Source organism: Convolutriloba macropyga, chromosome 1 (assembly GCF_964194025.1).
Source record: "Convolutriloba macropyga chromosome 1, txConMacr16.3, whole genome shotgun sequence".
NCBI classification, from domain to species: domain Eukaryota; kingdom Metazoa; phylum Xenacoelomorpha; order Acoela; family Convolutidae; genus Convolutriloba; species Convolutriloba macropyga.
The window spans coordinates 884552-899806 of NC_134468.1; the positions used below are offsets into that span (position 1 = coordinate 884552).

General features: G+C 35.7%; 2 protein-coding genes across 4 annotated transcripts in view; one reads left to right on the forward strand and one right to left on the reverse strand.

Moving 5' to 3' along the window:
• Nucleotides 1–1444, forward strand: part of LOC142355010 (uncharacterized) — an 86321-nt gene extending 84877 nt beyond the window's left edge. For all 3 annotated transcript variants that reach the window (XM_075407336.1, XM_075407431.1, XM_075407381.1), the window contains exon 12: nt 983–1444. In XM_075407336.1, the coding sequence (XP_075263451.1) occupies nt 983–1248 (266 nt within the window). In that variant the 3' untranslated portion in view covers nt 1249–1444. The remainder of the gene's footprint in view (nt 1–982) is intronic.
• Nucleotides 1445–5489: 4045 nt separating this feature from the next.
• On the reverse strand, nt 5490–7455 carry LOC142344591 (uncharacterized). The gene is made up of 3 exons (XM_075396384.1): nt 7351–7455; nt 6795–7041; nt 5490–6332 (listed from the first exon to the last, which is right to left on the reverse strand). Exons 2-3 carry the CDS (start codon nt 7038–7040, stop codon nt 6117–6119), a joined length of 462 nt encoding a protein of 153 aa, XP_075252499.1. The 5' UTR covers nt 7041; nt 7351–7455; the 3' UTR covers nt 5490–6116.
• Between the last annotated feature and the right edge of the window lie 7800 nt (nt 7456–15255).

A 15255-nucleotide genomic window follows, 5' to 3' on the forward strand; every position in this document is an offset into this window, starting at 1 on the left:
TCGGAGGCTATCTTTTCGTTCACACCATTTTTTTGTGAAAAATACTTGATTTTTTGGGGTTTTCTATCTGTTCCTCATTTGGTAGACAATTATACCAAAATTGTGGATGAGCGGGGTCGGAACCTTATGTGCGATCGCACATTACCGAGCCTCCTTGTTTTTCCTACTGTCACTCTTTTTCACAGACGCTTATAAACGTAATCTTAAAACATTGTTGCGGATAATGCTTACATTTTTGAGTAAAGTTACTCGATCAAATTGTACGTTTGGCAACGTAATGAGGTGTAAAGGCGGACTTTAGCACTGTCGAGTAATCTTACTCGGACTAGTGAGCTAAATTCATTTTGCTCTTATACACTGGGAAGCGGGCAGCATGTCAACACTGATTTTACTTATGTTTGTCTTTTACCACTTGTGAGCAAATATTTCCATATAAGAAGGTTGACAACAATCATCTTACGTATTATGCACGAAAAATTCGCTGGATATAGGTTAAAGCCAGTTAAAAGGTATTTAAAACCATTTTCGCCTCAAAAGATAATTAAAATCAGATATATCCCGATCAAAAGTAAGTATATATGCAAATTAATTCTCTTCCCTTTTGAAACAAATACCGGGTCTTTCCCATTATAGACCCCCCAGCTTAGTGGTCAGATAACCTATAGCCACCCTCAAACATGGTAAATATACCATAATGGGGGGCTATAATTTCATGGGGGGCTATAATGGGAAAGACCCAAAATATCTTATAAGCTTTATGCATTTGTTCATCATTTGCGTGGATTAGATGTTTGAGTTTTTTAAAAATTAAATTAGATGTTTGGGTTTTTGATTAAACGAACATCTCAGTGAAATTTTTATTGCTAACTTTGCGCTTGTTATTTCTTCTGTTTCGAAGCCCCTTTTCATTCATTATCACCAACTTCAATCAAGTTCTAACCTTCATCTTTGTAGACCCAAATAAAACCTTTCTCTATTTCAGGCGTCTCAACAATACAGCCCCCACCCTATGAGGAAGTGATCATGGAAACCCTCTCCAGTCAACCCACCACTCCCATCCTGGAGTTACCCCCGCCCACACCAACCTCATATTACTTGGCAACCACACAAACCACTAACGTCTCTACGCACAATCCCAATTCAGCCCCTTCCCCACAGTACTCTGACGGTATGCGCAGTTTGCATCCAACTGCGGGATCCAACAGTGGCAATAACTACCATCAAATGGAAACCATGTTGCGTCGTTAAAAACAATGCCAATAATTAGAATAATTGCAAATAATTGCCAAAACTTGGATTTTTTTTCAAAATAAAGCTGTAAATTTTTTGTTCATTATTGACCTCATTTAGTTGTTCCAATCAGTGCTACTTTAAACATCAATACTTGCATTAATTTCTAAAAATTATTCAATGTTTTAGAGGGAGTATATATGTTTCTACTTGACTTTTTTCAAATGAGACACACATAAATCAAAGAAAATGGATCTAATTGATAACAAAGAATTCGTGTACATTTACTTTGCAATGGTTAAACAATTTGGGAACTCAACTATTTTGCAGCATATGCGAGTAGTTAATACGTCAACTTTGAGAGTCTGGCCGATAATAGTAATATTTGTTTGAACTTGAAATTCCAGGCAAACCAAAATTAAAAAATTACTTGAAGAAAAAAATTACGTTATCAACATCCATTAGATCTTAAAACTTATTAGCAGACAGGAGGACTTGTGACAAGATTTTTTACGTCTGCTATGGAGCCACCATTATCAACGCCTAAGCCAGATGCTTCCATGTCTTTATTACAGTAAAATATAATGAGACAGTTTCAACTAATTAATTGTTATTCCGACCCCAGTTTGTGTGTGTGTGTGTGTGTGTGTGTGTGTGGGGGGGGGGGGGGGGGGGGGGGGAGGAAATATATGCTTTACTGTTTTTTGTTCAACAAATTTTGGCCGATTGTCATATTTATTGTTGTAGAAAATTATGGGTGGTGTCATTAGAAACCCGTTAAGCGTAAATTATGACGGAACCAAAAACAATTTTGGGAAATTTTTGTCTGAGGAGTTACCGAGTTTTTTTTTCCAAAATTCTTTATGTATGTCCGACTAATTATGTTACTAATTTCAATATTTACGGGTTACAGTTGACCTGAATCAATATCCAGGCTACTTTTTGCCTCATAGTGGTCTTTTAGATCTAGATTTCAGTGCCGTTTATATTTGCTCTTGAACGCAGTTTATAGCAATTATTGTAAACGTGTGTGTCTTTTTTATGCAAAATTTTCGCTTGAAAATTTTGCGCTTTTCTTCTAGAACATTCTTTGACTTCTCAAATGCCTTTTTCACACTATCGTTCATCATTTTTTAGTGATCTCTAGTGCGCTGAAGTAAAGCTTGTTGCTAATATAAAATCGGTTGCAGCATAGTAAAAGTAAGTGACTTGTAGCGCAGTGGTTAGTGAGGGTGGACGTGGATCGGGAGGTCAGTTGTTTGAATCCCGGTGGATTCGCCGTTTTTGGCAGCCATAAAGAAAAATAGATCTATACTAAAGACCATGAATTGAATTGCCTCGCCTGTCGCAATTAAGAGCAATTCTTCCGACATTTAACGGTTTATTTTTTGTTTTTATTTTGCGGCCATATGAGTTCTCGTTTGACTTTTTCCTCACGGTTTCTTGCAAAACATGATAATTGCAACAAATTTGTTTTAATGGTAAAAAGATGCTGATGCCTGAATTGCTCTTTGGGTAACTAATGTTTCTGCGATATTGACAGCAAAATGTTTATAAAAGTTTCATAATTTTGTTACCGAGTCTCATTAATGACGGGGGGAGGGGGGGGGGGTATCATTGAAATTCTAACGATTTCTAAGCTTTAATTTCTATAGTCTTCACCACCTCGAAACTACTTGTTGTAGTAAAAGTTCAGTAAATTGTTTGCTTTTGACTAAAGAATTTTTGTCTGTAATTTTGTCACAGTCTGTGTAACCAAAAGTTCTCAATCAATTCTGTACAAAATAATGATGTGCTCCTCAAAATTTTTCAATTTGAATTTTATTCTCATTAACAATTGGTGCTTCCTATTCCATATTCCGAAATTTACTTGTTCTCGATATTTTCCTGTTTATATATGTTGCTGTTATTTGTCACTCAATTTTTTCAAAATTAACTTGAAGAAATTTTTAGTATCCAGGTTTACTTTTATTTCCGGATATTGATGTTTATATAATTGGACAAGTAAATTGTTAAAACATACCCGGCAGATTGCCGGAAAATAGCCGCCGTTGATTCCAATAAGCATGATTGGGATTGAAATAACAGAAGATATTGAAAAAAAGATTTTTGTACAAAAACATTTTTTTAAGTCCGATTTGTTTTGATAGCATTTCGTAGTTGAACATAATTGTTTCTTAGAGAGAGGCTACAGGGGCTACTATCAATAACAATAAGCATTAGAGATGGTAAATAAGACTTATAGGAACGACGTTCAAATAGCGGGCATCTAAAATTGGGCTTTATGGGTTTATCCAGTTTCTATTTCTGACATCCATTTTTGTACTAACTCTGTTCATTTTGAATTGCTTTGCTGAGCAACTGATGTTCAAAATCACTTTTAGCAGAATGAGAGAAGAGTGAAACTAGCCTAGAGAAGTCAAAAAGATTTCACGCAAAATGTTGAAAAGGAGGCAAAATGAGGTAAAGCGAAACATTTTTTTATTCGACGAAGTAAAAAAACATAGCAGGGCAAGTCCTGACGTACAATTTAAAGAATTTTCATTGACTAAACAGAAAACTAGACCTAGAACGGACTATGAATGGATTGGAAAAACCATTTAGAAAAAAATCCGATCCAAAAAATCGAATAAACAATAAAAATCAAAGTGAAATTGCCGCATGTGAACAAAAAACCACTACCGATAAAGCGAATTTTTGTTCAAACACCGTATTCTCACTCTACTTTAAAATTAGAGCGAAAAAATTTCACGCCGCAAAACCACTCGCTTTTTCGCTCCATTTCCTGTTTCGGCGTGACCAAAATCACTACTCCAATTTGACTTCAAAAATCATGAAAATGTGTGAACAGATCTTAAAGAAAAAAGACAGCGCCCCAATACAATTCAAATTCTTTGAATTGTAAAAAAAATAGGAGCGCTATAATAGCCGGCTGAGAAGATGAGGGCGGCTATTAAACAGGAGTTTGGTGAGTTCCAAGGGCGATTACCTCAACCATGCTTTAGCTTGTGGTCATCTATCTTGGATGATCACTATTTGAATTTTCATTCTCAATGTAGCTTCAAATTGAATGTAGAGGTAGTTTCTTAGACTTCTGCACTCGAATCTAAATTGAGCTTTCAGAGTATATTTCAAGTTATATACAGCACAAGCAAGCTGAATAATAGTGAAGTTTTTTCTTGAGAGAGGCACGATGCCGTCTGAAAATTAGCCTGTAGATGTTGATTTCTGAATGCCATTTTTCGTAAAATTGGTCGTTTGTTTGACAAAAAACGTTTTCTTATAAGTTGCAAATTGGTCGTAGGTTTGATTAAATATTTATCGTCTCTTTTGTTCCAGTAATAAAGAGATAGATTATCTCACTAGCATTAATCCTCTTTCATATACCTGTCTTTTTATAAAACTAGCAAAGTTCAATTTACGTAGACAACAGCGGTCACCCGATTCCCCTTTCACCAATAATTTATAAAAATTTCTCCATAAGTGTTTCGGCGAATCGCATACTTATGAGTCTACTAAGGAGAAAAGCTCTAGAAGAACTTAATGCCCTCCAGGAGTTACCAATTTATCCCGTTTTTGATGACAGAAGAAAGGTCAGACGAAAAAACCAAGCAAACAATTGCATTAACGACCCCAGGACTAAAAAATGTTACAAATTTTGTTTGTAAGCAATTAAGCATTACACTTAAGTGAACAACATTTGAAAGGTTACAGAGGAGGGGGTCAAACTTTGAAGATTTGACCCCCTCTTTTCACGACTCACGCTTTGCGAAGCCCGCTCTAACCACTGACGAGCAGTTGGATTCACGAGTAGTTAGCTGCTTCTTAGCGAAGCTAGCTGGAACTTAACTGAGAGGGCGGAAAGGTGAATAAAAAGGCGATTTGGGGGCGCATTAGGTGAGGGAGTGACGTCGGTGGAGTGAGGGTTCTGAAAAGCCAAAACCTGCCCATCACAATTTATGTCTTCCCGCAAGATTCCGTGATTTGTAGATATAGGGACTAGTAGAGCTCTAAGAAAACTGCTCAGCGACTTAATTCCCTCTGTGCTTTATCTGTTTATCCCGCACGGAGGACGAAATGTCAATGATCAGAGACAAAATATATCAGATCAAATTTCGGTAGATCAACAAATTGCACAAAACAGAACAGAAGGCCTAATATTCGTTTGAGAGCGATTAATAACGAGTCCGGTAAAAGCCAGAATAGATTCACCTGTGTCTAAGTGTCAGCTTTTCTTACTCAAATTGCAAAACAGCAAACGGAATAGTATCATATAATTGTATAGCGATTAAAAATGATAAAATCAGTATTTTCCAGATTTAACTAAATATACATACAATTCAATTCATGAGCATCCATAGAAAATGATTATCTATTAACTCATAAAGCGAGTTAAGATGATGTTAATATTTAACAAGAATCAATATTCGCTTGACTACTCGTGCAATTTATATACAACTAAATTTTGCTCCACGAAACTGGCTATAACTCATGCAGGAAATTAGTGATCACGTACATTTGTATGTCTATAAATACAGGGATTAGTCGGAGTCTAAAAGCATATGTTTGAAATATTAGGAATTTCAGGCATCGTTTTACCTCAATTTCACATTGTAAATTCATTTATAGTAGCCGATTATCATGACCCAATATCTCAAAAGAGCTTTTGCGATTATCAAACAATGTTATATCTGATAGTCCTGATCAGTCAAAATCTCAAAACAGTTTTAATCCGAGAAACAGCTTGCAGTGAAGTCAGAAGAATAAATGTTGCTTATCTGCGTAAATACAATACAGGCGTGGTGAGAATGTTCTTGTTAGTCGCAAATAGCAATTTCACTGTATCGGCTGTAAACATGACAGCAGGCGAGATCCTTATGATGTTACTATTCTTGTGCCACCACAATCTGTTTGTCCCCAAAGACTGGATTCTGGGCAGTAGACAGGAGTGTGACCAGGTACAGTCCAATCAGGAGGGTGAGGAAGATGAAGGCCAGCCCAACTACTCCCCCCTTGCCCAGTCTGTCATCACAGTCCACTCCGTCTGAGAATCCGGTTCGCGTCACCACTGTCGACCCGTTGAAGATGAAGTTCACATCGAACTAAATTACATTCAGGGAGATTTATAAATGGTGTCTGCCACGATTGCAACTTGAGTGCACTGGTGCAAAGAAAGACAAAATGAAGACACTCTCATCTTGATAATTCCTGCGGCTATCCAATCTTATCAAAGCCTAGACCGACTACTACTGGAAAAGTGAAAAGCTAGATTTAGAATTGTAACATGTAGTATCGAAGAATTAAAAGAAAATTAGGACATTTGAGGTCTTTAAAAATCGTCAATGCCTTGGTCCATTATCAAAATCATATTTAACTTGTGATCACGCACCTTTCACAACAGAAATAATCTACTCATTGAATTCGTCTACTTTAACTTGGATCATAATTTCACAAAACAAACTTTGGCTCTAGCAATGACAGATTAAAACGTATTTTCTTCTGTGTATGCATTGTAAAGCTCACATGAGAAGCAGTTTTGACAAAATTAAAATCGATAAACAAACTTGGAGCTCCGAAAATCGGAGAGAAGCAGCAAAGTTCTTTTCAACATCTTTAGGTGGCTCCATCGGCCAGATGTCCGGCTCCTGACAGGCGTAGGACTTGTCCTGTGGCGCGGCAATGTATCCATTGGTGATTGGGTATGTGTACGATTCTCCGTCAACACTGAAGCTTAGTTTCAGTTTGTCAGCGTACCAGTACTTGTAGTAATTGGGTGATTGATCATACCGCAGGTATGCCGTCATCGTCATGCTGAAATTGTACATTCGTGATCACATCACTTCGGTTAAGCCCCACCCCCTTCCTGTGGGAGCGCATATTATTTGCTACCACTAATCCCTGAGAGCAAGTGCTATATTAACAATAATTAAGGGATAGTAACGGAAAAGATCCAGCTGATCTACGAATAACATGCGTAAAGACATAGCTGAAACTTTACTTATAATTAGAAACGCCCAAAGAGCAGAAAGAACGGCTTCATTTATTGGCAAAAATGAAAGTTTCCATTAAAAGCAATCTTTTGCAGAATATTCCGATGGTAGTTACTGTGAGATAACTTACGACAGTGAAATATCGGATACCACGAGGGGGGCGGTGTTGTCCGGTGAGAACCCAGGAGTATACAGTGTAATGCTAAACAAATAAGAAAGCGCTAATTAACATAAATGCACTATTCTTTTTCAAGTAAACTTTCAACTTTCAAGTAAAAAGTTGTCTTCAAGACATAAGACAGGGATTCCAAAAAATTCATTTTTGTTCCACGTTTAAAAAATATTTGAGTTAAGAAATGTATGCGGAAAAATACCACAGTGCTGTTAATAGAAAATCAATGAAAGCATGAGTCAATAATGAAGAGACTTACGTTTCCCTGAACAGATTTTTTGTTTCCTTCAGATAATTGGAGGCCCGCATTTTCTAATCGATGTCATGCAAATTTTTATAAAAAGCTATCAATGTATCAATTTTTTTCATCCCAAAACTGATATTATCGTTATAACTAATATTGTTCTACAAAACTCGCATCTGCTTTAGCAAATGCCTTCTTTTGTGCAGCTCAAGATGAGTTCTACTTAAATCAAATATTTTCAGGGACCATTAAGAGAGTTTCAGTGTAATTGAAAAATAGCTCAATTACTCAGTAGCTCAGTTTACTTCAATTATTTCTAATTCAAAACAAATTTCCTTCACGTCCTTAATTCAAAACGTCCTTCGAAAAATCTATTGCCACTAATTTTCCATCGATCAGAACCTCATTTATAAATGGGACTAAAGCGAGACACTTCTCAAACATTCATTGAGAAATGAAAAACAGCTTTCCTTTGCTCTATCATAAATCTAACAACTTCCCTGCACATCAGAAGAGTGGTATGAAATTTATTCTCAGGTTAATTAATATACCCGCTGGCGACTGAACAATTAATCGAAAAGTTAGTTGATCAGAGAAACCTGAATACTACCACAATTTCGTCATTTAGTGTAATTTTTTGTCATGAAACTGATGTTATACGTGCTTTCTTTCGACGATGATTGATCGCTATCAATTAAACAGCACAAATATTATCAACTTGAATATAGTTTGAAGGATAATGAAACTCACTGGAAATAGACATAGAAAATATAGCTATCGCAGCAATAGCTTCGTACACCCGTATTCCGCAAATATTTAAAACATAACTGGCAGATTGCCAGAAAATATCCGCAATAGCTTCGTAGATCTGCAGTCTAAAAAAACAGTAAAAAAGACAGACCAAAAAATAGTCTTGTCATGGAAGGCTGAGATGATATATTCTGATTGAGAATCTGTATAAGTTTTTGCTGCCTCTATTAGTTGCTCTCAAATAACCTTCATTTAGAGTGACACACACCCATTTGACCTTATCTCTTTGAATTAAAGTAAATAACAGTCAATTTCAAAATGAGGAAGTCATTTTTGAGAGTGAGGTAAGTCAAGTGTGACCAAAAATTTAATCACACGAATGAGCAAAAAACTCGCTCCATTAAGAGCGAAAAATGACGTCACACACGCTTTTCAGTTGAAATTGCAAGAATGAGTGAAAAAAAAGTGGTTGTGATGTCATATGGTCGTAACAAAAATCTTGACGACGAATTAAAAAAATAGCTGAAGAACCGGAAGCGAATCGAAGCATCAAAACTTCACAAACAACGTAACTACAACTGAAGCCATTACCTTTTGTATTAAACCATTTACTCATTACCTCTCCAGGTCTGATCTAAATATTGGTGGAATTTAAACCACTCAGCAAGAGAAACAAAATACAGCAAAATTTTATATTAACGAAAGCGTTTAGTAACGTTGAAAAAGTCCGAAATAATAAGGATGGTAAAAAAACTGATAGGCTGAAAAACTTGACAGGACTATCGATTAACCTCAAATAAATCATGATTCTACTCTCAAAAAGGCCGCGAAAGCAAACGGCCGATAATAATCTTACAAATTAAGTTAAATTTTTCAAAAAAGAATGCTCAAATTTCAGAATCAGAAAACCCTTCCAGTTAGATTTCTTATCCCTACAATTAACACAAAAACAAAACATACTTGTTGCTTGATGTATATTTCAAGACAAGATGATTTCTTACTAATTCAAAAATTAAAATAATCAAAGAAAAGACATAAGCAACAGAATAATAATCAAAGGCAAAAAAATCGTTTACAAACAATACCAAGGCCTGCAAAAAATGCAATATTAAAAAAGTGAAAATTTTGGAAAAAGTTTTCCAGCAAACTCTCAGGATTGCCTAATGTTGAATGAAATCAATTGCAAACCAAAGAAATGACGAAAATCTATGAAAAAACTGAAATCATTCAATTTTCTAACAATTGAAAAAAAATCGATATAACGTGCCTCATATGTAGGTGCAGGAAAAAGCTAGAATTATACAATCTAGAATGTGAAGAATATGGACACAATGTAAGGAGCACCGTAAAAGAAGGACTAATTCTTGATTTTTGAAAGTTAAAATCAATTTTAAATCAAGAAAAACGAATACATTTCATTGTTCAGCATTTGAGACCTAGAAAAGACAACGAGTCATACGAGACGAAGATTCACCTTCCTGAACAGAACAAAAAAAGAGCAGAATTCAAACTCACGAAACATTTTGCAAAAAAAAGTTCAATTGATTTTTGAGACTGCATTTAAGAAAAAAAACTTTTTCAAAATCTTAACGCCAAAAAAATCGAATTTTTATTGAAACGAACTTAAAGTCCCTCATGTTGCACAAAAAGACTTTCTAGAAACTAAAATCAAAATACAAAAACTGAGAAAAATTGGAAAAAACTACCAAAATCGGATTACCATATGTACAATTTTATAAAAAACAAAATTACATCGAGGTAGGAGGGGTTGAGTTTATGAATTATCAAAAGGAGGTTGTTATATTAACTGATTTTTGATAAAAAGACGGCTGAAAGATCCAAAAAAGAAGAATTTACTTGAAAAAAAATTCAAAAATTAACTAAAAAATCAGGAAATATGTGCCACTTTTGAACTTCAAACGAATTTTCAGGCTCTGCAAAACGCTGTGGTAGATTTCCAAGGATTACATTTCAATATAGCATCGAAAAAAAAATTTTTTCTACAAAAAACCAAATTACAAGCAAAAAACTGGGCCACTTAGACCAAAAACGGTTATCTATATGTGCTATTCAGTCAAAAACTACTTTTCAAAGTCAAAAAGTCATTCATTAAACGCAGTGCATGATCAAAAAGCTTCTCTCGCTCAGAAAAATTAGTTCAAACGGCAATTTTCCTCACTTTTATTTTTGGGTCAAAACATCGTCTGAACTAATAGTACTTCCGGTAAAAAAAAACCTTGAGAAAACCAATACTACTCTTCGAGTCGTAAAAAAAACCAAGAGAAGGCCAATAATAGCCTCAGCGATAGGCTGGGCGGCTATTAAAAATGTGCTACAAAAATAAACATAACCGACTAACGCCGGGTGAATTGCTCTCAAACGACCGGCGCGCGGTTGGCTTTGTCAGTAGCTAGCCAAGGTTTAGCGAGGCTAGCTTTAGATTAATTGAAGGGGCGTAAGATGAGCGCAGCGGGGGTGCAAACGTAGATTGGAGGGACTGGATTGGGCTGAACGGCTCTAAGATAACTTCATGCAAACTGGGCGCTACCTCTTTCTCGTTTTTGAAGACGAAAGCCAAAGGGGTCAGACAAAAAATCGGCCAAGCGAAAAATTGCATAGAAGAGACAAACAGGATTAACATATTTGCTACAAAATGCTTTTAATTAACAATAATTTCCTAAAAAGTGCCTGTTAAAACATTTCTGATAAAAAACATTTCTACTTTAACTCAGTGTTAATGAGGATCAGAGATGATGACATTAAGCCACTTAACAGCAGCTGAAATGCGGCATCAACAAAAGACAGAAAGAAAGATAGAATGAGAGAGAGAGAGAGAGAGACAAAATGTAAACGAGAAAGAGAAGGGAAGAAACCCTAACCGAAAGAGAAAGAGAGATAAAAAGATAGGAATATTCTCCATGAAGGGATTCGACTCTGCAACTTCTAGTTTTCTAGCCTTGTTAGTAAATAAAACAAATAAAAGAAAAAAGCAAAATTAAAAAACAAAAATTTTCAACTTCGCAGTAGAAAAAGTTCCAAACCATTTTTTGTCTTGAAAGTTCTGTCAAGTAACCCATTTCCAAGCCTTAAAAATTTTCGTTGCCCAGTAAAGGTCGTTAAACTCAGAAAAGGAGAAAAAATATTGAAAAATTTTGGAAACAATCGCAAATTTTAACAAAATCTTGCTAAAATGCATAAACATCCATACACTTGGAACATGAAAATTTTTCAGAAATTCGAAAAAAAATTTTAAATTTTATCCAAAAATACTAAAAAAGAAGTTTTAAGAAATATTATCAGCAATCCAATAACTCTAGAAACTATGCAGCAGCAAACCTTGGAGGAGGTCCCAGGTCCCGGAAAAAAATCAAAACATAAAAAAAATTGCAAATAAACTAAAAAATTGATTAAATTCTTGATATAAAATCTTGAAAATCATTCCATTACATCCATAAACTATGCAGAAACATAGTATCGAAGCCTAGATGAAAATCTGGGGCACTTGAGGCTAGAGAAACCTAAAAAACGACAAAAAATTTCAAAAAACTTAAAAAAAACTTGCTATAACTTGTGATATTAAAACTTGTGATATTATAAGACCAACAGGACTAATATAATTGCTACAAACTTCATTTGAGAGCAATTAAAAATTTTTATTTACAACAGCCGATGTGTTGTCTTACGTTGATTTTCATTTCAAACTAAGAACTGTTTCCAAAATCTGCCTTAGAATAACTATCAAAGAGTCATACCCTCATAATAGCTGCGAAATAGACTTAACTGCCGTATAAAACAAATAAAAGCAGATAGAGGTATAAATTGAAAAATTTATCGATGCCACTCGAAAATCTATGTAAAAAAAGATTTAGTGATAAATCAAAAGAGCTTGTTAAAATTCATTCAGCAGAGGCCTTTTTCTAAGGGACCTTTGCTACACACATATGAGTTCCTTTGACCCTGTACTAATTTAAATTAACGAAGTTTGTTAAGTGAAGTCTTTTTATTGAAAGAGGTAATTCACGTATGATAAAAATCTAATCCCGCAAATGACCTAAACTTTGCCTTAAGAAATTGAAAAAAGGGCAGACGCCGTTAGTGAAAGGAAAATGTCATTCAGGCTAAGTACGGATTAGGAAAACCATGAGGAAAAAATCAGATCCAAAATTTAAAAAAAACCGATAAAAATCAATGTTAAAATGCCGCAAGTGAACAAAAAACCACTAGCGAATTTTTGTTCAAACCCAGTTTTCTCACTCTGCTTTGACATTAGAGCAGAAAAATTTTGCGCTGAAGCCCACTTGCTTTATCGCCCCTGTTTTGGCTTGACATAAATCACCACATCAATTTGATTTCAAAAACGAAAATGTGTGAACAGATCTTTAAAACATGGCTGAAGAATTCCGGAAACGACTCGAAATTGAAAGGAAAACTAGTAATCTGATCACAAAAAATAAGCCAAGCCTTAGCTCACACAAACTTCTATTTTTGAAGAACAGAAAAAATGAGGAAAAACCGAAAATTGTGTAAAATTCAATTTTTCAAATTTCATTGAAAGAGACGACCAACTATGTGGAGTGAGAACCAAAAGTGTATCCTTTGTAGCAAACAGTCACGAGGCTTTAATTCATTTACCAATAAATTCAACAAAACAATACAAAATTCCAAAAATCGCAAAATAGACAAAATTGGCAAATAATTGAAAAAACTTCAAATTGGCGTTAAATTCCTGTTATTTACAAAAACTGCAAAAAGGTATCAAAACAGGCTAAACAATTTTTAATTTTATCTGAAATAACCTGTTAGCCAACATAGAAAAACAAACAAAAAAAATAGCTTCAAAAAGAAGCACGTGAATAAAAAAATTTACTCCCTTAGCGAAAACTTTTCACACCTACAGTTTTTGCTCTTTCAAAAGAAGGTATAACCACTCTTTTCTCTGTTCTTCAAATTTGGCCACTCAAATAACTTTAATCCTTATTCACTTCCTGAACTTCCGGTTTCTTTGCTCGCTTCTCAAACCACGAACAACGTAAAATAGCTCCACTCTGCTTACAGCGTCGCAGCTATAGTGCGTTGTTCGTGGTTTGCTCAGCAATAGCCTTTGAAGCTATAAAAAATTGACCGGCGGTTTTCAAAAAAAAAATATTTCAGTAGCGAGAAAACTCTGTTCTTAATCGCTCTAATTCCTATTTGTGCTTCATTGGAATTATACAGCTTTCATTAAAAAAACCATAGCTGGCAGACTACCAGAAAATAGCCGCAATAGCTTTGTATATCTGCAGTCTAAAAAAAAACAGAAAAAAGACAGGTAAAAAATTAGTATTTTCATTGAAGGCTGAGATGTTAAATTTTGATTAAGAATCTGTATTAGTTTTTGCTGCCTCTATTAGCTGCTATCAAATAACCTTCATTTAGAGTGACGCACCTTCACTTGACCTTATCTCTTCGAATTCAAGTAAATAAAATTCAAATTCAAAGTGAGGAAGTCATTTTTGAGAGTGAGGTAAGTCAAGTGTGACCAAAAACTTAATCACGCGCATGAACAAAAAAACTCGCTCCACTAAGAGCGAAAAAAATGACGTCACGCACGCACTTCAGTTGAAATTGCGTGAACGAATGAACAAAAAGTGGTTGTGACGTCATATGGTCGTAACAAAAATCTTGACGAAATAAAAACATTAACCGGCAAATGTCGGAAGAATTGCTCTTGAACGACAGGCGAGGCAAGTTAATTTAGGGGCTGTAGCCTAGATAAATTTTTCTTTATGGGCGCAAAAACAGTTACCAACACCGGGATTCGAACCATGGACTCCCGATCCCTGACCAGAACCACTGCCCACTCGGCAATCAGTCCCTGCTTGTTGCTTTGCTGCAATCAATTTTATTTTAGCAACAAGCTTTACTTCGGAGTGATAACAATAGAGATAACTCAAAAATCTTATATATTAAACGCGTGAGCTCTAAAACGGACAAATTTTTGCATGTTTAAGAAGCCTCTCGGAGCGCATGTTTAAGAGCTGCGTTGAGCAGCATGGTTAAGCAGTCACATCGAGAGAGGTCAATGACCTAAAAGGCTCAAAAGAAAAATCGAGGGGTGGGAATCGAACCCAGGCCAAAAGGTTATTAGTCATGATCAGTTACCACTGGGCTATATGAGCCTAATAGTGTCCTAACCTAGAGAAGTGCTGAAGTGCTGGGTATAGCTGCGAAGCTGTATGCTGAACGTGGCTATATTGTTGTGCTATATTTTTGTTTCATCGTCTGATGCGCCAATTCGTTTACTCTTTCTTCAGTAATTTTTTCACGCTTGATTTCTTGGTTTTTGCATGAGCTAAATTTGTTTTCAGTTATTTGAAATCATGTCTTCTGCTAAAACAAAATTGATTGTAAGGTTAACGACTAAAAGGACCTGATAGCCGAGTGGTGAATGCTTGCGATTCTTACGCCGGTGGTTCGGGATTCGAACCTCTCCGTTGTCAAATCTTTCTACACCGAAGAATGTTCCTAATGAAAAACCCCCTTTGGTATATATCTTCCCTGTCTTTTTGTCTATTTTTGCCGTCCTTTCTTTCCGCTCTATCTCTCCCTCTCTCTCTCTCTCTCTCTCTCTCTCTCTCTCTCTCTCTCTCTCTCTCTCTCTCTCTCTCTCTCTCGCTCGCTCGCTCGTTCGCTCGCTCGCTCGCTCTCTCTGTATCCCCTCCATAGCTCTCTTTCTCTCTCGACTTCAATCTCGGTCTGTAATTTTTGCGGCATCTGAATTTTATATTTGCGGTATCTATCTATCTATACCTTCCTCCCTCTCTCTCTCTCCCTCTCCCTCTCCCTCTCTCTCTCTCTCTATCTCTCTCTATCTCTCTCTCTCTCGCTCT